Source organism: Polyodon spathula, chromosome 8 (genome assembly GCF_017654505.1).
Source record: "Polyodon spathula isolate WHYD16114869_AA chromosome 8, ASM1765450v1, whole genome shotgun sequence".
Lineage (NCBI taxonomy): Eukaryota > Metazoa > Chordata > Actinopteri > Acipenseriformes > Polyodontidae > Polyodon > Polyodon spathula.
In genome coordinates this window covers 23,677,284-23,700,281 of record NC_054541.1, presented here as the reverse complement: position 1 = coordinate 23,700,281, position 22,998 = coordinate 23,677,284, and the positions used below count along the sequence as shown (strand labels likewise).

Here is a 22,998-nt window from a genome sequence, read left to right as displayed (position 1 = left end):
CACAGCAAGCAGAAGCCTACACCGCCCAATCAGAGCCTTCCAAGTCCAACTTTATACGTCGGGAGCGTGGCTTCTTCTGATTGGCTGCTGAACAAAATTGTTAACTATGTTCGGAAAAAAATTAAATTAAAATATATTTTACCATTAATTTCGAGGTTCTTGTTATCATGACAAGAAATTAGTAAAATGATTTATAAGAGACCGTGTGAAGGCAGTCCATCCGGGTAATGGGAACGTTTACCTTGGCAACCAGGATTGTCGCTGTTGCTATGGTATTATTATTGCCTGTTACATTCCCGAAGGATAATCTGCAGCATGGATTGTTTTGAGGAGCGGGTTAGGTGAGCATTAAATTATGCAAACCAATTAAAATGATACGCTTCAGCCCACAATAGCACACGATTGTGGATGTACACAAAACGTTTAAACGATTACAAAATATTTTATTTCATTTTATTTCAGGACGTTTCAGGAAAAAACCCTTCTTCGGTCCTGTAAAGAAAAGTAAACAATGCAGTAAACTTGATATATATATATATATATATATATATATATATATATATATCGATATATATATATATATATATATATATATAGATATATAATTATATAATTAGACAGACACAAACGGTATACATATTGTAACAAGCTCGGTTCCCGCAGGCAGGAGTTTCTCACAGGCACAGATGGGACTCAAAAGTCTGCGTGTAAGTGTTGGTAACTAAGTGCTCTGTGTGTAACCAACGGTGTGTAGGAAGCGAGTACTGTGTTGTTGTTGTTTTTTTTTGGAAACGGGTATATCGCTTAGCGGTCCCGTGGTAGTAGAGTTGGGAAACGTTTATTTAGAACCCCCTGATGGAGTTAGGTTTTTGTTTGTTTATTTTGTTTTGTGTGTAATAAATGTAAAGTGCTAAAAAAAGTACCGGTCTGGGTCTAGGGGCAAACGAACGTCCCGTTTGCTTGCACTCTTCAGGGTTCTGGGGCATATATATATAACGAACGTGAGCCAATATTACAGTATAAAGGATATAATATATATATATATATATGCGCGCGTACGTGCAGACCACTTTTCGGTCCAAATGATCTAATTTTATTTGTCTCGGTTACCTTTGGGTCTTTTCGAAAATGTCCTACAGGAAAAAAGTTCGTCATAGCAGCTCGATTCTTTTTTGTGCATACGTTTAGAGGTCCAGGCAAGAAGACCTACAGGAAACCATCGCAAGTTAAACGTTAGTCATATAATTACCTATGACGACGTTGAGTATAATATTGAAGACAAAACTCCGAGGAACAAAACTGTTTTGAGCACAAATCAGACAAATTCCCACAAGGGTGGTAAGACTTGCCAGTAAAAGGGTCAGTTTGCCGCAAAACGGCGTGAAACTTACACTCCCACTTGGGCAATATATAATTTACCCACTTCTCATATAAGGGGTACATAGTTTACTTATACTATCCTGTGATGTGCAAATCCTTGGTTAAAGACAAGATATTTTAAAGGTGACCGTGTGTTGTGTTGCTGACAGCTGAGAGCTCTTGTCAGTCAGAACTGTGGCGTGGGATCTGCAGGCCTTTCTTGCCTCGGCTAAGGTCAGTGTTCATGACTCCATCAGAAAGACACTGGGCAAAAATGGGATTCATGGCAGAGTAGGAAAGGGGAAACCACAGCTCACTAAGAAGAACATGAATGCTCGTCTCAAGTTTGCCAAAAAGCACCTGGATGATCCTCAAGAGTTCTGGAACAATGTTCTATGGACAGATGAGAAAAAGTTTTTGGCCAACATGGGCCCTGTTATATCTGGCGAAAACCAAACACTGCATTCCACAGTAAGAACCTCATACCAGCGGTCAATGGTGGGGATGATTTGGGGATGTTTTGCTGCATCAGGACCTGGACGATTTGTCACCATTGAAGGAACCATGAATTCTGCTCAGTATCAAAGAATTCTACAGGAGAATGTCAGGCCATCCGTCCGTGAGCTGAAGCTGAAGGGCAGCATAATTTGCTTATTTGCATTAGGTTTTATTTTACTCAAACCAAAAGAGATAAGCAGACACCTGTTTGTTTTACAAAATTTGAAATGAAACATCTGATAATTAATTCATACATGGTTCAGCTACTTCAGTTTGATTCTTGTGTATAATTTTATATAACACTTTTCTCTCTTCATAGTCACAATTCAGAAAACGCTGTGAACTGGAAAAACATACTTTTTTTTATTGTCATTAAATATGTTTTTTTTTAAATAGACTGCACATACACTTTAGGAGCTGTTTTTTGTTTGTTTGTTTGTTTGAACCAGATCCTATAGTTAACTGCAAACACTTTAGAGCAAATAACACTACACCACTGAAACTTTTCCCATTGTATAAGTCTATTGAATTGTATTAAAGCACAGTGAAAGCATGGTAAAGCATAGGTACTTGTTGTAAAGTCTAGAGAGGTATGGTAAAGCATAGGAGAACTGCTAAATTATTGTGCAAATTTACTGTGGTAAACTTTTATAAGGGATATATCAATAACAAAGGACAACAAACGTGCTTTTACTTGGGTCTAATTCTTCCAGGTGCCATATCACTCTGGTAGATTACCAGTCTTTGTCTGATTTTCTAAAGATTTGGAGTGGAACTTGAAAAACTATGTTTTGAAGTTAATATTTTTTTGTTCTTCTCTTGTTTACTTTAACTTTAAGCCTCAAAGTTTGATGACTCTTGGGTATAAAGGTGGAGCCACAGTTGATATGGCCAAGTTGGATGCCATGTCTTGAAGGAGAGCACATCAGACTACAAATGATATAGCTAACTAGATGTCCAAAAACAAGTGTTGTGTGATATTGCACTCGAAGGACAAGATAAGATAATCTTATAGAGGGACTAACCTGTTTCCAGTATGATTTATTGCACAAGTAAATTCACTCACCACATTAAAGTTTTGCTTAATTTTCATTTGACACACATGAATACAATGACTTCTAAACATATTCTCTCTTTTAGGTGCCTATGAGTTCAAGATTTTACAAAGCAGTACGTTCTGGATATATCCGCAAACAATTCCATTATTTACTGGTATACACTTGGTGTTGTACACTTAGAAGGATATCAGACTTATCTTTTCCTGGATAAAATATAAAGAATGAGAAAAGCCACAAAATAAGTAAAGAAAATATTTAAAAAGTAACCATGGTAGATTTAGATTGCTCTAGAGAAGACAGTGAAATTCACAGTTGCTTCCATTTCACCCAGAAGACACCCATTCAGCCATTCCTGTGCTCAACCCTGGATGATTTCCACCAAGAAAGGGATTACTTATCAACTGAGATCTTCCCACAGCTTGACATGCTTTGTAGGGCAAGGGGAACCTACTTCAAAGCTGTAGACCTCAGATGGGACACAGAAGAAATCCAGAGCAGTTCCCATTTTGAGCCAAAGATCCCTTGTAAACATCACCCTCACTACCAGCATTTCTCCTCCCAGCAGCTGAAGATCAACCTGGATTACATCAGTAGCTCCTTTCCATTTTTCATTTGCATATTGGGCCACCAATATGGAGAGTTTCGTCCAGAAAACTCCAAGCTTTTGCCAGTTTCTGTAGCCAGTCTTGAAGGGCTATCCAAAGTGGAAAAAAATCTATATGTCGCGAGTAAAAATGGCTATCCCTGGGTGCTCCATGAAGAGAACCAAAACTGTAGCTTGACTGAGCTTGAGATCATCCAAGCAGCCTTTCTGAATGACCCCCAGGCCAGCTTCTTCTACTTCAGGGATTGTCGCCACATAGAGGATAAGATCCTAGATACCCTTGATGAAGAAAAACAGAAGATTCTGAGTACATTTTCTAGTCGGATGGATTATGAGGAGTTGAAGGTGAGGGAGCTTAAAACCAGAATCATCAATAAGGGTCTGAAAGTCAGTTTTTTCAGAAATCTACGCGAGTTTGGAGAGCTGGTGTTAAAAGACTGGACGGGTGTTATTGAACAGTGTTATCCTCTGGACTCAATTCCTACAAACATAGGTGAGTTACCTGTTTGGGTTTTGTGCAGTTAAGAAATAAAATTATTGAGTAATTGTTGTGGGATCTGTTGGTAAAAAGCAAATCTATAATGGTCAGCATACATGTCTTTTTTTAATTAGATATTTATAATTTGTGCCTTTGGTAGTTTTTTAATTTGAAGAATAACATGTTTCTTGTTTATTAAATAGGCCATGAACTCAGTCTAGAACGTGTATACCATGAAGCTTTTGCAGACAGGCTCTGTAAATGGTTTGTTCCTTCGGTTGAGTACTGGCAGATCTTTGAAACACTGGACTCATTTGTACTTTCAACTACATCTAATATGAAGACACATCATTGTGGCTTTCTGGAAGGCACTTTCGAAGTCAAGAACTCAAGGTACCCTGTACTTTGTGGACATTTTTTAAACTAGCTAAAGAGAAGTTGAAATCTTGTAAGTGGTTTCCACATAGTTCTTCTTTTACTGGATTACTGCTTTAATGGATTGTGCACTTCATTTACAGACCGCAATATGAAACAGACATTGAACGAAAGGCCATCTTCTTGCTATATGGAGACAGGGGATGTGGCAAGTCATCTATGGTTTCCAGCTGGCTAAAGTCTTTCAGACAGAACCACCCAAGTCAGCTGGTGATATCTCACTATGTTGGAAGCAGTTCTTCCAGCACAGATGTCAGGTCTTTTCTAAGACGCTGCATTACAGAGCTTCGTTGTGACTACTTTGGTAATTTTTGCAAATTTCTTGCCTGGCCCTGACACTATTTGAACCTTTAAAATCACCTGTATGTTTTAGCTTTTCTATGTACAGTAGCTGATTTTAATTACTGGAGCCTGTAGAACACCCTCATTACTCCATGGATGAATCGCAAATATCAATATTATTTTTCCAGATAAATGTTTTGGATTCATCTATCCACTAAAATAAAAACAATACATTAATCGCATTATTCCCTACCAGAACACTAGACATCTATATACAAGTACTTTTAATAAATACTGTACATACTGTAATGCTAACTTATGGGTTATGCATTAACTGAAGATTTATATTTTAACTATAATGTTACTTTGAACTACTGTACAAAAACTTGATCTTACAAGAAAAACAAAAACAACAATTATTCTTATTTACTTTATTGACCATAAACAATATGGCTGTGAATCAAATAAACACAGAAACAGAATACACTTTTTTCATTCCGTATTGATCGCCATGTTTTAGCAATATAAGCATTTCAACTCTCTACAAACCCAGAATATAGTATTATATAGATTTACCTTCTAAAAATTCAACTGACAGATTGGTAGGTTAGATTAGGACTAAGGATTACGAATCCAGTCCTTCACCAGTCACAAACACACATTATAACAAGCGAGTGGATTCAGTCATACAGTTTTGTTTTTGGTTGTTTAAATAAAAAAATAATAAAAAAAAGAAAACCCCAAGTTATTGATCACGTGTTTCTGGCAATTGTCAGGCAGGCTACAATTAGCTGTCCTGGTATTCTCTAGCTACCACATGCAGCATATTAACAATTGACCTTTGAGACGCTGGTAATCCATGAAGTACATAAAGCTTGATAACATGCAAACTCAGCAAAATTGCGATGCTTATTCTTTATGCAGTCAATTTAAATATTATCTGTAATTCATATTTTTTTAATGCGTAGAACACCCATCTGGCACTCTGTGTATATATTCAAAACATGAATTAGAAGAGAGCTACAACAAGAACAGAAGTTTTTAGTGTATATGGTAAACAATTAAACAAAAATAGAAATACAGTAAGTGAAAAACATTGTAAAAGTTATTCATTATCTTAAAACATATAATTTAGACGCCAATGTTTTTCCATCCATTAAGTCCTGACATGTTAGTTTCTATAAACTTCAGGTATAGAGGATGAACCTGATATCCCTCTGTTCAGTGAAAGTTCTTCAGAAGCCTGGATTTTCCCCTTGGTTGTCCAGTCCTTTGTAGCAGCGGCTGGACTGAGACCATGTGTGCTGGTGCTGGATGGGATTGATGAACTGTCTGGGACTTTTGGCCTGTCTGCTCAGCAGGTATTAACATCTTAACATCTTTATATATACTCCTTGTGCTAACAAGCTGAATTGCCAAATTATGTGTTGAATATATGATTCTAAAGATGTAATAAGCCATTATTTCTACATTATATAGTGAACTAATTTAAGGGCTCTCGCGTGGTACCACAGCATGTTAACATAGCAGCAGCACTGCTTACTCCATTATGCTAATGAAAAGACAAGGGGCTAGTGGACATAGAGCATGTGGGTGCATGTCTATCCTCAGTCTTGGGAGTTCCCCCAAACTGCAACCAGGGTTTTGGTTGAGGCTTACTGTGATTATAAAAACAATAGATACATTAAAACAAATCCTGTTTGCTATTAGCCTTTTTAGGCCTTCTTTCTCGGAAAAGGAATGACATGTTTTTTTTTAATGGATAGATGAAACCACCCCTACAGCGAACACAAACATGTTCTTTATCATTAGGTGTTCTTTATGATTAGTAAATTGAATATGGGTAATAATTCTAAAAACGAATAGTAAAATCTGTAGCAATTCACTGGCAAATGCCATTACTGCACGTGGTGCCACATCACACACTTCTTTGTATGATTTTTTTGCTGCTGTGCCTATACAAACTATTAAGGCCAAGTTGGACCTCTTCCTAAAGCTCAAGTATATATTCCATTCTGGTATTGTTTTTTCTTTTACCATTTCCTCTGGCCTGAAGTACAAATTATCTGTGCTTTTAAATAGTTCTATAAACAGGTATGTTTTTTTTTTAAGCTACTGTAATAATATCCCGTGCAAGTTTTAGTCTTAAGTTCCATATTGTATAAATATATTTAATTCTTGTGACCTCTGCATATGATAAAGTTTATCTTAATAAACTAATACGAAAAACCTGTAAAGGCAAAAGCTACTATCAGGTTTCCCCATCCTATTCTATTGTGTTTGTGTTTTCTGTACTATACTATATTGTGTATATTTTTATTGTAAATTGTGTTTACAATTATTTAAATGTATTGACTGGGAGTTCCTGTGAACAAGGTACTACTTCTTAGTAATCAATCCAATAAATATTTTACCTTGTTTTTGTTGCAATATTTGGTAAAGGGTACTGGTAACTTTTGTCTTTCCTTTTGTTTGAATACAGGTGAAAGAGTTTCAGTGGCTTCCCCAACCTTTGCCGCCTCATTGTAAGATTATATTCACTACCACCTCTTCAGACCTTTCATGCAGGTCGATCAGATGCCGGCAAGATGTCCTTCTGGTTCATTGCCCCTGTCAGCCAGACTCAGAAATCAGAGGCAGTATTCTACAGAAACACCTGGCAATGCCATGTAAAGAAGTTCCAAGCTTTCAGCTTGGAAACATTATGGGTAAAAAGCTAAGCATGCTCCCGGTGTTCTTGTCGGTACTGGGCTGCGAGCTGCGGACCTGTGGGGTCTTAAGAGACCAAGAGGAATGCCTGGAGGAATACCTAGAGGTTCTTTCCCTCCAGGAGCTGTGGGCACTGGTGTTACAGCGTTGGGTTCAGGATTATAGCTGGGCAATTGAGAGGAAAGCAAGCAGCAAAAGGAAGAGGGCAGTGCTACCTAATACTCCTCAAAGAGGTAAGCAGGAAACGCTTGCTCCCACTGTTTCAAATGTATTTTGAAAATTGGATTGTTCCCATACTGGAAGGCAGGACAGATGGAAATTGATATTTACACAGGATTGTCTGTTGAATATGCTTGTTTATTTTTCAAGTTTTCAAATAATAATAATAAAAAAAAAAGTTTTATCTGCAGTCTCATTTTTTTAACCAGTATTTTCAAGAAACTCAATTTAAGTCATTTGAATACTAATGTGAAAGACATGAAAAGCTAGTTTGTGCTTACAACTGAACAAAAGTTATTAAACCTTAATTTCAAAACTAGAAGACCTTCAATAGATTGAACAACTAATTACAATTCATCGAAATGTTTGATTCGTTCTACAATTGACTTTTTTTCTTTATAACCAAAAAATGTAATTGACTTCACTAGCCCTGTAAAAAAAAAATAAAAAATTATATATATATATATATATATATTCCTTTCTTCACACAAGGGATGGAAGGCTGGGTGTCGGACACTCTGTGTTTAATTTGTCTCTCTCGCTGTGGACTGAGAGAACAGGAGGTTCTGAAGCTTCTCGGGAGCCTGGGTTATTCTGGGGATCTGGAGGTGTCCATCTTTGACTGGGCTGTGTTCCGTTCAGCCACCAGGGAGTGGATCGAGGAGAGACCCGATGGACTTCTCAACTTCACACACCATTCCTTACGCCACGCTGTGGAGCACCAGCTACTGAGTAAATGCAGGGGTTCCAAAATCATTAAGTATAACTGGGTTCTCAGTTTACACAAGCATACACATCCTTATAAAAACTTTCATTAGGGATACTTACAGAACAAAAAACATCTTTCCAAACCGAAATCTTAAAACTAAACACAACGTAAGATAGTCTGTACACTGAAAAATGTATATTGAGAACAACAGAGTCTTAAAAGCAGTTATTTTGACTGAGTTGTAGAAAATGGAAATTTGGTTTAATTTGAAGTACAGTGGAACCTGCCATACCCAATTTAATTGGTTCTAGGGGTTCATTGTATATGTGAAAATACTGTATCTCAGAGGGAGTTGTTATACTACATTATAGTTTCTTTATTAACATCGGGGCATTATAAATTAACAGTGTACATTGGTATATCTAAAACAAGTGCTCTGGTGTTTCTTTTCCATATCACATCATGGATCTTTATTGCTGCGTTACCTGTTTGACAATGTGGGCAATAATACTTACACTGTCGGTGCACTAGAGTGGCCATTTTGAATGGAAATTTGAAACAGACTTTAAAGGTGCACGTGTAAAAAGTTGTCGATGTTAACAATGAAAAGAAAAATTACAGGTACATTATTTAAACAGTTGTAGTGACGTGTAACGTTATATTTTTGGGAATGCTGTGACATTTTGTAGGATCCAATTTGGACCAACGCTTCCTTTTTAGGTTTTTATGAAAATACACAATAAATATTTGAGCATCTTCATAAAGTATAACTCAAAGTCAAGCTCTGTTAATGCTGAAAAGTAAATTTGAGTCTAGATTATTTTTTAACTACCAGGTGATTTATGCTTTATGCAGGATTAAACCATTAAAATCAGGTTCTGTCGAGAGGAGGATAATCTGTTCTTTTACTCAAAGCAACTGTTGATATGGAAGATGATCACTAAACTACTTAAAGTACAGTCTTACTAAAATGTCTTTTTTACTCATCCATTGAGAGTGATTTAGCAAGGTTATTGCTGTTCCATTGGATTTCACAGTTCTAGCAACTGTACCCTAATAAACCTTAATTGTTGGTCAATTCCCAAATGAGCATCATTGAAAATGAAATATAGTCGATAATGTCAATTTGTTACCATTATTTCTAACTTCAGGAGCCGTCACTCCAGTGACTGAAAGCCACCTCAGTTCAATTGAGGACCCCTCTAGCAGCAGAAAGACCGAGTTACACCGGCTGCTAGCCCTGTTCTTTCAGCAGCAGCATCCCTTCAGGAGGGTCTACATGGAGTTCCCCTGGCATTTGCAGAGGTGTGGGGACTGGAGTGAGCTGCATGCCTTCATTTCTGATCCCGTGTAAGTATCTTGCTTTGCAATACATGCACAGTAGCAACCAGATGACTAGCAAAATCACTTAAGTTATGTATTTTTGCTGTCACCAAAGAAGGGTGACATATAGGTACATTTTATGAAAGTATTATTTCTACTGGAAGAAAAATTAACAATACTGTAAAATGATAATGTAGGAAATGTGTTCAAGCATAGAAATAATGCATTAAAGACCGTTAAATTGTGTATAAAGTGTTGTTTTAAAGGGCATCCCCCCACTTAATGTTTGTACACATCAAGCCACGTGGGAAATTTTTTATATTTTCTCCCAATTTAGAATATCCAATTATTTTTACGCTCAGCTCACTGCTACCACCCCCACGCTGACTCTGTAGCGATGAAGACGAACACACATCATTTTTTTTTAGTCATGTTTAAGTAATGGTGATATATTTTAAAAATCTTAAAAGGAACATTATTATTTTTTCTTTATTCAGCACTGTTGGTTTTGTGTCCAGCAACTCAACATATTCCCATCAGCAAAAGATGGACCTTGTTCAGTACTGGAAGGTTTTGTCAGAAAAAGGCTACAACCCTTCTGTCTCTTATCAGAACCTAGTCCGGGAAATAACTACAGACTCCCACCACGAATCAGAAGGAAGGAAAAGCACAGTTGCAGTCATAGGTACTGAATAAAACATCGTAGTATGTGCTTCATACCATGCTTACACATTATTTTACATGAATATTAAAATGTTGGCTGTGAAGACTTTATTAGTTACATTTGATTGTCTGTTTTTGCTAATTTAAGTTTAAAAGAATGCTTATAATTGCCTTCAGTGTTTCTGTACACTCCCCTTCTACTCCTGATTTGTGACAGTTCAATGTTTATTATTGTTGCAGGTGATCCTGAAGATTGTGAGAATGAGACAAACAGGACTAAAAGTACATTCCTCAGTGAAGCCCTTAGCAGAGACAAAGGCAAAGGTAATTATTATTTGTCCCAATAGCCCCACCTGTCCCCCTTTTTCTGAACTGGTCAACTAGACCAGGGGTCAGCAACCATTTTGTGCAAGAGAGCAAAACTAAATTAAGAGCAACTGGTTTGCAAAAAGCCAGTCGTTATAACAAATCAAGCCCTGTACATGGTAAAACAGGCGGTTGAATGTTCCATGGTAGATTTGTATGAATTCTACTGGTATGGTGTATATATATATATATCTTATATATATATATATATATATATATATATATATATATATATATATATATATATATATATATGGTATAATGTGTGAAAGACTAAGATTTAAGAGCCATATTTGGTCATTTGACCCCTGAACTACACAAATGCTTGGGCTATGTGTGAGCTATAGGGTTTTGTGGAGGGCATTATTGTTCTCTGTTATTTGTCCTATTGGAATGCCAAAGTGGGAAAAGGGAAGATATGAAACTAAAATGGCTTGGGTTAGAAGCAAGAATAGGAAGAGAAGATGGAATTGGATTAGAACTTCAATGTTTTGTATGTTTTTGCTTGGGGGTGGCTTTTAAATTGTGATCTTAGGAGCTGATAGGGGCTATAGGGAAGTTCTCTTACGAATACGAAATATGAACCATCACTAATGGGTTATTCCCCTTTAAGAACCCAAGAACTGAAGCATGTATGCCAACAAACTCTTGCGAGAGTCGCAAGACACAGTGAGAGTTGCCCCGACAAAAGCACGCTGCGGCGATTTGCAAATTCTCTTTTCCTTTTTCACTAAGAGTGAAAGCATCCTAGCTAAATTTTCTTTACTTACTCGATTTTGTGCCTTTAGACTTTTTTTTTTTTTTTTTACAGGTTTCTGTTTTATAACAGTGTTTTTTCCTTTGGTCTATAAAATCTGCCATGTTTAAAAAAAACAAAAAAACAAAAAAAAAAAAAAAACAAACCAAAAAAAAACTTCTGCCATGAGCTGGTTAGCACAAGCGGCCATGCGCCAGCAGGAGCCTGCGGCTTGCAATCGCTATCTGGACTACTGGGACCAATGCACCCACGATTCTTTGGTGCGCACCACTATACGTCAGGGATACTCCTTACAATTGAGCCATGGACCACCCCCCTTTTGGGGCGTGGTCCAGACGCTGATCAGGGACCCCGAAGCCAACGACTCACTGGCTCAGGAGCTAGGAACCCTCCTGCACAAGCAGGCTATTCGCATCTTACCACCCTCGGACATGGTCGGAGGGTTCTACTCAAAATACTTTCTGGTGCCCAAACGGGATGGCGGCCTCAGACCGATCTTCTATCTCAGACAGGTCAACCTGTACCTGAGCCGCAGGCAGTTCAAGATGTTGACTCTGCGACAACTGTCGCAGTCCATCAGGTCAGGAGACTTGTTCACGACAGTGGACTTACAAGACGCTTACTTCCACATTCCCATAAAACCAGGGCACCAGAAGTACCTTCGGTTCACCTTTCAAGGAAAAGGCTATGAGTTTTGTGTACTGCCGTTCGGCCTGTCCCTGGCGTCACGCGTTTTTACGAAATGCATGGACAATGTTCTGGCCACTCTGAGACTCGAGGGTATCAGAGTTCAAAACTGCCTGGACGACTTTCTGGAGGAGATCAAGAGGAGACACATGCTTGTCTGGACCGACAACACGACAGTGGTGGCTTACATCAACCACCAAGGTGGTACAAGGTCACCCAGTCTCAACAGGGTGGTCACCAGACTTCTGCTGTGGGCACATACCCACCTCCACTCACTCCAAGCGATTCATCTACCCGGAGTGGTAAACACCGCTGCGGACCTCCTTTCGAGGCAGGTTCCGGACAGTGTGGATTGGAAACTCCATCCCGAGGTAGTGAGCCTCATCTGGGAGCTGTTCAGGACAGCGGAGATCGACCTCTTTGCCTCCTGGGAGTCGACTCATTGCACCCTGTGGTTCTCCATAAAGAGAGATGAAGGGTGTCTAGGGATCGATGCATTGGCTCACCAGTGGCCAGCATGACCACTGTATGCGTTCCCGCCGTTAGTACTGCTACCACTGTGTCTGGAGAAGATGAGACAGGACAGGGCCATGGTCCTACTTGTAGCACCTCACTGGCTCAAGAGAGCCTGATTTGCCTCGCTGATACAGCTCCTGTGTGGACAACCATGGGAATTGCCCAGTCTCTGCGACCTGCTCAGTGAGGCACAGGGTAGTCTGTGGCACCACGACCCATTGAGCCTGCAGCTCTGGGTTTGGCCCCTGAGCAGCTGCATTTGAGCCATCTCTGTCTGTCTAATAGGGTGATTGACACCCTACAGAATGCTAGAGCTGCCACAACTCGTTCCCAGTATGGTTACCACTGGGGCGTTTGTCGGAAGTGGTGTCTGTTGTGGGGTGAAGATCCCATGACATGTCCGATGCTGGTAATCTTGCAGTTCTGTTGGATGAAGGGAAAAGCCCTTCTACTTTAAAAGTTTACCTGGCAGGTATTTCTGCTTGCCATGTTAAGATTGACTCAGTCTCCCCAGGACAACATTTCCTGGTGGGACAGTTTCTGAAAGGGGCAAGGAGGCTTTGTCCCCCAAGAAGTGGCAGTGGCAGTTGAATGTCGTGCTGAATGTACTCACAAAACCACCTTTTGAGCCATTGCAGTCCGCAGAGCTCAAATTCTTCTCTTTTAAAACAGCTTTCTTGGTAGCCGTCACTTCCGCAAAGCAAGTGAGCGAGCTACAGGCCCTATCCGTGGCTAAAGCTTGTTTGTTTTTTGCACAAGGGAGGTCACGAGTGACACTCCAGACCAACCCTGCATTTTTACCGAAGACAATTTTGGTTTTTCATGTCAATTAGTCTGTGGAGTTGGAGGCCTTTCACCCTCCCCCTTTCCAATCTGACAGAGACGGGATGCTCCACACACTGTGCCCGGTGAGGGCACCGGTGCACTATGTGTTGAGGACAAAAAGTTGGCGCCAATCGGAGCAACTCTTTGTTTGCTATGGCTCTCGGTCCCAAGGGCAGGCTCTGTCCAAACAGTGCCTGTCTCGGTGGCTGACAGAGACCGTTTAGATGGCGTTTCCAAATTGCCCCCGCCGGAGAAGATAACTGGCCATTCCACTAGGGGGCAGGCCACTTCTTGGGCGATGTTCCAAGGCGCATCTGTCACAGACATATGCAATGCAGCGGTATGGGCGACTCCTTATACGTTCGCAAGGTTTTACAGGATGACCATCGTGGATCCGCTGTGTCGTGGATTTGGATCACAGGTGCTGAGGGCTGCTTTGGAGGCTGTCCTCTGAACCACGGATTGATTGATGGGTAACCTAGTTACCTTAGGACAGCTAACTCAGAAGAGTCTTGTGCCTGTCCTCAACGACAGATTGAGTATACTTACCCATTTAGTGATGGTTCATATTTCGTATTTGTAAGAGAACGTTAGGTTATTATCATAACCCTGGTTCTCTGAAATAGAAAATATTAACCATCAATCTTCGCGGTCACTGCGGAGCCACGAGGCTCAAAAGTAAAAGAGAATTTGCAAATGGTCGCAGTGTGCTTTGTCGGGGCAACTCGCACTGCGTCATGCACTCTCGTGAGAGTTTGTTGGCATACATGCTTCAGTTCTTGGGTTCTTAAAGGGGAACAACCCATTAGTGATGGTTAATATTTCTATTTCAGAGAACCAGGGTTATGATAATAACCTAACGTTAGCAACTACAATTTTCACAGCTTTCTTATTGGCCTTTGAGGCTCTTTACAATGGGAAATATTTTGAAGATGAAAACTGTCCCATTTACCAATGAGTAGTCGGTGTTAAAATCTTGTTTTTTAAAACCTTGCAGAAGAGTTATCCTTGCTAGACAAGTGTACTCAACGAAGGCTAATAGTTTTCGCTGCAGAAATATTAGATTATCTGCGAATGACACCGGAAGCTGAGGAGCTGCTATTGGTGTCTGAGTCTCTGCTTTCTGAGGTATAGTCAAATATTTTCATAATGTAAAATATGTATTGGGACAATTTCTGCTGAGTGCGAGAAAGTTTGTGAACCCCAATGTCTTTTCTTAAATATCCAATAGGGTTTATATTAACCAATTTCATGTCTTTTGAAACAAAATGACATATGAATTAGACAAACAATGAGTAATTAAGATTCAGGGTATGTGAAAAAGTAAGTGAACCCCTGGTTTTATCAGCTCTATCAAGGGGATAATTAGAATCAGGTGTTTAAATAATTAGGTAGATCTTCAGGGGTGAGTTTGGGAGGTCATGCCACGATCAAAAGAAATCTCTGAGGACCTCAGAAAAACATTTAGTGATGCTCATCAGTCTAGAAAGGGTTACAAAACCATTTCTAAGGATTTGGGGCTCCACCAATCCACTGTCAGACAGATACTAATGGACAAAGTTCAAGACCACAGTCACTATACCCAGGAGCAGTCGTCCTACCAAAATCTCTCCAAGAACAAACCGGAAAATCATCAAGGAAGTCACAAAGAACCCCAGAGTAACATCCAGGAATCTCTAGGCCACTCTCGCCTTGGCTAATGTGAGTTTTCATGACTCAACTATTAGAAAAAGACTGAACAAGAATGGTGTTCATGGAAGGATAGCCAGGAGGAAACCACCACTTCTAAAAAGAACATTCCTGCCCTTCTGAAGCTCGACAAAGAGCACATAGATGATCCACCAGACTTCTGGAACAATGTTCTCTGGACAGACAAGTCAAATGTCTAACTTTTTGGCCTCAATGAGAAACATTATGTTTTGGCAAAAACCAAACACTGCGTTCGAACATAAGAACCTCATCCCAACCATCAAGCATGGTTTGGGGCTGCTTTGGTGCCTCAGGACCTGGACGACTTGCCATTATTGACACAACCATGAATTCTGCATTGTATCAGAAGATTCTAGAGGAGACTGTCAGACCATCTGTCCGTGAGCTGAAGCTGAACCGAAAGTGAGCCATGCAGCAAGACAATGACCTAAACATACAAGCAGATCTACAAAAGAACGGCTGCAGAAGAAATTCTTTGTTTTAAAATGGCCTAGTCAAAGTCCGGACCTAAACCCCATCGAAATGTTGTGGCAGGACCTGAAGCGAGCTGTCCATGCAAGGAAGCCCTCAAATGTCACAGAGTTGAAACAGTTCTGTAAGGAGGAATGGGCCAAAATTACTCAAAACTGATGTGAGAGACTGACCAACAGTTACAGAAAAAGCTTAGTTGAAGTCATTTTTTACTCAAGCGGGTGCCACCAGTTACTGAATCTAAAGGTTCATATACTTTTTAACACATGGATATTGAATGTTGAATCATTTGTGGATAAATGTTGAAAAAGTATTGTATTTTTGTGTCATTTGTTTAATCAGGTTGGTTATCTGTATTATTAGGACTTAGATTAAGATCTAATAACATTTTAGGTTTGAAATATGTGAAAACCCTAAGGGGTTCACCAACTTTCTCGGCACTGTACAGCTCTTATTCAAATATTGATATTCCTAATTGTGTAACCTGTATTTAATGGATTTTTAAAGTAAATCTCATTTATATATATGATTGAAAGATTTGACTTTTAAGGTTCATTTGCCGCTTTTTAGCAGACCCAGAAATCGAAGTTTTTAAACACTTTTCGTGCCATTTTTATTTTTATGTTATAAAGCCTAACTCCCACATAGAGTACTAAACTATACGTTTACTTCAGGTTCGAACTATATCGGACAGGTAAACTGTTTACCAACTACAAAAACCTCAATTTTACACACACCGGTTTACACAATACCTGGGTTTTGACACCGACAGCCTCTTCTTCCCATACTGACTGACTTGTACAAACTTTTGTCCCTCTTATATACCTGCTTGCTAATTCCCAGCAGGTGTCCCTCATTAGTTATTAGAGCCAGGTGAACCTCATCCTGGGCTCCCTCCCATGGCATTCGGGGGATGTAGTCCTTTAGCCCCTCCTGGACTATATTTTTTCTCTCCTCCTCCCCCTATTCTGTCACAATATATAGTCCTCTTAGATAAGGCACATTGGCACTAACACACAAGTGGATTTATAGTAGCACTAGTAATAAACCTAGTAATACATTTAGACAAATGGATGTGTCAGTTATTGCTTGCAAGAGCAGGTACCATAACATGTGAATTTAGTGTCTGTCTGAAGTGCACTGTAATTTGTTATGCAGATAACAAAATGCAATTATTTAAAATTTCAGACTAATATGCAGGAGGAAAAGAAGATGCACATTCTGCTAAGAGTTCAGCAGTGCCTAGGGGACCTCTGCTATAGAACAGGTAATCTGCAAGAGGCTGAGAGTTATTGGTTCAAGGCTTTGGCCACTGCAGAGCCCTTATTAACATGCTCTAATAACATCACTGAAGATATTAAAAAAACAAAAGGTAAGTGTTTTGGTAGCATGTTAGATTATATTGCTGATTAAGTCAACTGCTATTACACTATTATATTTATTATTGGGTATGGAGGAAAACTGTATCTTGAGATTTAGCTTATCTATAAAGCCAGTCTATTGTGCTATCCATGAAGACCAGTAATTCGTTGTGGGGAAGCTGATGCTAAAGTCTACTACTGGTGTCAAATTTAGGCTATGTTACTTGAGAAGACCTGCAAAAGGAAAGCAGATAAAAGCATACAATAAATAATCAAACATTAAACATAAACCTAGAACACTGGTTCTAAATCTTTTAGAAAACAATGCCTTAAATATGTAGTAGTTCCAACATTTATTTAATGTTAAATGTACTTTGAAAAGTCCAATTTTTTTTTCTGTTTTAAATACGTACAAAATTGTTAATGTCACTCAACAATGTCCTGTTATTAATGTAAGATTGTGTTGTGTTTTTCTGTAGGTCAAATACTATGTAAATTGAGTCAGGTACTTATTGAAGGTGGTTCCAATAAAATCCAAGAGATTCTTGAGGAGATCAATACACTCCCTGAAATAAGTTCTCACCCCTGTGGAGAGGCTACTATAAAATATATTCATGGGCTCTACAAGTAAGAAAGATCCTACACCTTTCAAATAATGCTTTGAAAAAGTGAAGATTTGGTATCCTATGTACTGGTCTTTCAAAAGTACCTCTTAGAGGGTGCTCTGTACATAAAAGCATAGCCTTACTTAGTTACGGTCTTTAGTTAGAAATGGACACACTGCATTAGACATTTTATTCTCCATAGGGTCGTGCTACAGGAAACTTGAAAGGCGCCTTACTAATCTAGACAGTCTCCCAAGTTGTTATTATACAACCTTGTGATAGCAGAATTCTTTTAAAAATATTTTCATCTACAAGTTTTTTTTTTTTTAAACTCAGATATACTTGTTTTATGACAAAGTATTTTAAAAACTGTTCATCAATGTTGTATTGACAATGACAATATTTTTTCTAAATATTTTATTAATAATTTCTAGGTTTTCTTGTGGAGATTTTTCTGAAGCTGAAATCTGCTTTCAGGAAGCTCTGGTTCTAAGAAAGTGTTGGTATGGTCCAATGCACCCCCTAGTGGCTGAAGTAGAGGAGTACATGGCAGACCTTCTCTGTAATACAAAGACTGAGACTGGGTAAAGGCAGTAACTTGAACACAAATAATTGTGTCCTTCCCACTTTACATTAATTCATTATTACTAATTAAACCAGTGACATACCTGTTGAGAGAAAAATTTATAAGGGGGGTCCTAATGCAAAAATACATAAACAAGTTAGGTCACTCTAGGGCATTCCAACCCTGACCTTTACCCTCTAATATCAAGTTATATTTATATAACTATACTTTCAATTTTTTATCAAAAAATGTATGAAATATGAAATTTTGGGCTTTTAGGCCATCAAAATACTGTAGCATATATACAACACCAATTAACATATTTAATTGAACAGTCAAGTAGCACTGATCTATTAAAAAAAAAAAAAAAAAAAAGGTACAAGTAATTTTACATACAGGGCACAGAATCTCTGTATTTTAATGTTCTGTACTTTTTACATTGCTAGTATGTCTAGGTCCAGTAGAAGAAGAGCGCTAGAACTTTATCGACATGTATTGGTGGTTAAAGAAGCAGCAAAGCGGCAGGCATTATCTCAACACGTTGCAAAGCCCTTAGCGTGTAGCCTGGCCAGCACTCTCTATAAATTAGGTATGTGCTGTTCCAAAACTTCCCGTCATTAACTGATTTGTATGGTCTACTAGATCAAAAAAAAAAAAAAACGAATTACAAATACAAAGTACTATAGTTGCATGTACCTGGTGTATTGTTTAACAAAATAAAACAATGTATATACTAAGAGCAGTACCTAATGGGTTTCTGATGCATATACACACATTTCTCCTATTTATTCTACTCAAATATACATTTTGTCACTTCATCATTTAAGGTTTTTTTTTTTTTATGCAGTCATACCATGAACCAAGGTTATCATTACTATACAAAGTATACACACATATTTAAACTTGTGTTTTTTAGCATGTCTGAAACTAAAACAATGTTAAACAAAACTTAATAAAAAATCTGCTTAGGCGGATAAGAAAAGGTCACTTTACGCCTGGATGTACATTAATACTGATGGATTGAACATTTTTGGAATCTCAATTTTCTCAAACAGGTAAACTGTTACTGAGTAACTCCAGTCTGCAGGAGAAACGTGAAGCAGTGGAGCTTTTACAAAAAGCAGCGGATCTTCGGGTCATCTTGCTCAGTCCCAATCACAGTTTGTCTAAAGAAGTGTTGTGGTAAGAGCTACTTTTATCTTACTATTTATCGACTACAAATATCTTTATTCCATGGTAGTTCTGTTTAAGTTAATTCTTTCCCACAGGATTTTGAAAAATGAGACTGCAGCCCCTGACTTAACACTTCCTAGGCAGAATAACATGCTACAAGAGCAAGCGAAGTTCTTTCAATATGGAAGGAGCACTGCACTGAACTCCCGACAACAGACAAACATGAAGCTGAGGCAGAGACCCAAAAGCTGCTTTCAACTGAGATCCTGTACTAGTACTGTCAGCAACAGACTCGAAGAACTTCCAAGGACAAGTTCTGTTCAGAACCACTTTACCAACCAAAGTCCCTGCAGTGTGAGTATAGGGAAAGGACTAGGGAGTGACAATGTAAAGATCAAAACAGACATCTCTGTGTCTTCGCAAGACATCCGGCATGGTTCATCAAGGGATATTGTGTCAGCCAAAAGTGATGGTGCATGGCCTATGTTATCAAGAAGTGGTGTCGTATCAGCTGCAAACCATGCCCAAAAATGCTCAGTCTACAGGCCTCGGACTGTTTGCCAGACCTCCATATCAGGACCCTACAGTACCATCAAAGATTTGATGCCATCACTTACACTGGATGTGTCAGGCAGACACAGAGTCTTCCACCGAATGGCTTGGTACCATATACCAGGCAGGTACCCTACTCTTCATAAACCATTTCCTCCCAAACGGAATCTGCTAAGAAGTAGCTTTCAGGCAAACAGATAGGTGTGACACTCAGTTGTTGCTGTAACATAGTCTTTGATGAGCAGCTCATGCCAGTGTTCTATGTTCTCATGCTAAGTGACTAATCACTTTATATTCTTTATATCTCTTGATATTATTAGGCAGTTTTCTAGTATACATTCGTTTCAGAAATCATTTCACTATTTTTTCTCTGTAACATACCATTCATAACAGCTGCATCAAGAATGCTTTCAGGAATGTTAAATAATTGTATTTTTAACAGATACACCACAAACCTGCAAAAATATAGATTCTGCCGAGAATTTGTGATTGCTTGTGATTATACAATATGATTTTCTATAGACATGAAATTGTTACTAAATTTGTTACATTACTGTGTTTTTTTTAAAGAAAATTATGAAAATAAAATATCGGTGTTAGGACACAAATCTGCCCCAGGTGGTTTTGCCCCACTCTTTTTTGTATGTATCAGTGTGTGCATGGTGAATAAGAAAACAAAATAAATAAACTGTGGTTTAAGTTTCTGAGTCAACTTTTCTTTACATTAAATTAATCTGTAAATTAAAGTTGGGTGTACAGAATGTCACCACCATGATATCTTTTACAGGTCCCTTTTCTAAAACTGGACATCCCTGCATATAAACATGCTGGAGTCTCCCTTGCTCTCCACTACTTCCTCCTGGTGCTGAGGGGTACACGTGTTGATCCAGATGACGACAGTGGTGGCATACGTCAACTACCAAGGTGGCCTATGGTCCCCGGGGTTGCATTGCATGGCCTTCAGGTTATCAACATGGGCTCAGAGGAACTTGACGCACATTCCCAGAGTGGTGAACTGGGTAGCGGACCTCCTCTCCAGGAAGTGTCCGCATCCGTCAGAGTGATGACTCCACCCTCAGATAGTGGAGTGCATTTGGAAACGGTTCGGGAAGGTGCAGGTCAATCTCTTCGCCTCGGCAGAGACGACGCATTGCACACTGGTACTCCCTCCACTGCTTAAGCGATCCACTCGGCATAGACGCCCTAACGCCTGAATGGCCCAAAGCATTCCCGCCTATACTGCTGCTCCTGGCCTTTCTCGAAAAGGTCTGGTTAGAGGAAGCGTCAGTTCCCCAAGTGGCCCAGGAGAATCTGGTTTTCGACCCTATGCCAGCTGTTACACGGCCAGCTCTGGGAGATCGCACTGCGCATGGATCTCCTCAGTCAGACGAGAGGCACTCTTTGGCACCTGGAACCGGGCACGTTCTGGCTATGGGTCTGGCCCCTGAAAGGGACTGCTGGTTCGACTCCATTGGGCTTTGTACACCTATAAGTGGAGGTATTTCCAAGCTTGGTGTCTGGCTGGAAACCATGACCCAATATCATGCCCTATGCCAGTCATCTTACAGTTTCTGCAAGAACTGCTTGATGCTGGTAGGTCACCTTCCACTTTGAAGGTGTATTTAGAAACTATTTCTGCATGCCCTGCCCCCATAGATTCAGTCTCTAGGTGCGAACTTCTTGGCTACCCGATTTCTTAAAGGCGCTCTGTGATTACGCCCTCCCAGGAGACTGTTCTCCCCAATGGAGCCTTAATATTGTACTGTAGGCTCTCCCGAAGGCCCCGTTTGAGCTTATACACTCCATAGAGTTGAAGTACTTGTCTATAAAGACAGCCTTCCTCGTGGTTATCAACCGTATTGTATTAATTTAATTTTGCTTCGTTTTTATTGCTGTAGCTTGCTTGCATACTGGCTGTGCCCAGGCGCGTAGGGTCCAGACACTGGGGTATGTCAAACCTGCGTCACAAAGACGTTTCTCATTAGTCAGTTTCTCATTAGTCAGTTTCGCAAGTTACTCTGTACTCTGGTTTACAATGCAGCACTAACATAAAACGGAGAAAAAAACAACCAATTACACATTTCTTTCTGAAGAAGCCAACTCTTGGTAAGAATCAATGTTAAGTGAATTTATCATATAGTTGTTTTTCCCCTGCGCAAAATTAAGTGGCGAGTCAGTGGCGGATGAAGATGAAGATGGGCCGCGCTGCAGGACCTTATTGTGGGCCCACCTCCCAAAACGTTAATTTAACCCTTATTTATAAACATCAAACATACCAAATCAAGTGTTCAACATTGAACTATATTTGTCAGACTATTAGCATGTATGAAACAGTACATAATAAAAACGTTTTCCACTCACCTACTTTATTTATTTATTTTTTTTTGCGTACATTTTTACATCCAACACTACACTATTTTTAAATCATAAACGAACAGGTTTAATCACTAACCCTACTAGGATTCCCCAATTCTGCGATCATATAAATTATTACAGAATTCACAATTCTGCACAGACATTTGCAGAAATGGTCTCACATAGGCAACCGTTTTTTTTTTAAATGTATTTATTTTATTTATTATTTTAAAAATCGGAAATTCAGACATTTTGATTTGCTGTAGTTTATTTTGTTGCCCTTAGTACCACCCAACAGCTTCCGTCTAAACTATAGGATGAATCGTGCACACAGAATATAACTGCAAATGTCTGTGCTGAATAGTACCGCAAAACCTTCCAGGAAGACGTCCCTCGTACCAGCCTCCGGGGGAAAAAAGTTAAGACAATAGCGATACCTGTTGAAGTGAGGGAGGATGCAATCTGAATTACTGGCATCGCACACCGGCAGCTACAGTGATACAAATTTGTAACATTTGCAAATATAAATGTTAAAGAAAGAAAGACAGACAGACAGACAGACAGACAGACAGACTTTCGAACCCCTCCGGGGCAGTTGCCTTAACGGGGATTTGAATCTGGCATCATCTACATTTTTTATCTGTTTATACTAACAGCTAGACAGACCATACAACCTTGAAATATTAAAACAAAATGTTCAGCAAATACTATCAAAATA

The 22,998-nt window shown here is 39.2% G+C and overlaps 1 protein-coding gene across 2 annotated transcripts; it reads left to right on the top strand.

Annotated features, from left to right (window-relative positions):
* The first annotated feature begins 180 nt into the window (after positions 1-180).
* Positions 181-20,619, top strand: LOC121319617 (putative tetratricopeptide repeat protein 41). Of its 2 annotated transcripts, none has more exons than XM_041257216.1 (17): positions 181-341; positions 2,998-4,012; positions 4,201-4,390; positions 4,516-4,736; positions 5,906-6,075; positions 7,197-7,656; positions 8,135-8,374; positions 9,503-9,701; positions 10,172-10,359; positions 10,578-10,661; positions 14,486-14,616; positions 16,858-16,936; positions 17,510-17,657; positions 18,070-18,219; positions 18,647-18,789; positions 19,256-19,382; positions 19,469-20,619. In XM_041257216.1, exons 2-17 carry the CDS (start codon positions 3,184-3,186, stop codon positions 20,124-20,126), a joined length of 4,017 nt encoding a protein of 1,338 aa, XP_041113150.1. In that variant the 5' UTR covers positions 181-341; positions 2,998-3,183; the 3' UTR covers positions 20,127-20,619. The 2 variants fall into 2 exon arrangements, with proteins under 2 accessions (XP_041113150.1, XP_041113149.1); XM_041257215.1 differs by having other exon boundaries at positions 16,858-17,041.
* The last annotated feature ends 2,379 nt before the right edge of the window (positions 20,620-22,998 follow it).

What these genes read in the sequence shown, in the direction of transcription:
- LOC121319617 (XM_041257215.1), top strand. Translation starts at nt 3,184, where the DNA reads ATGGTAGATTTAGATTGCTCTAGAGAAGACAGTGAAATTCACAGTTGC. An exon ending in TGTGGAGCACCAGCTACTGA is followed by an intron (nt 8,375 to 9,502) that starts GTAAATGCAGGG and finishes TTCTAACTTCAG; the next exon opens with GAGCCGTCACTCCAGTGACT. An exon ending in CTGAGTCTCTGCTTTCTGAG is followed by an intron (nt 14,617 to 16,857) that starts GTATAGTCAAAT and finishes TTAAAATTTCAG; the next exon opens with ACTAATATGCAGGAGGAAAA.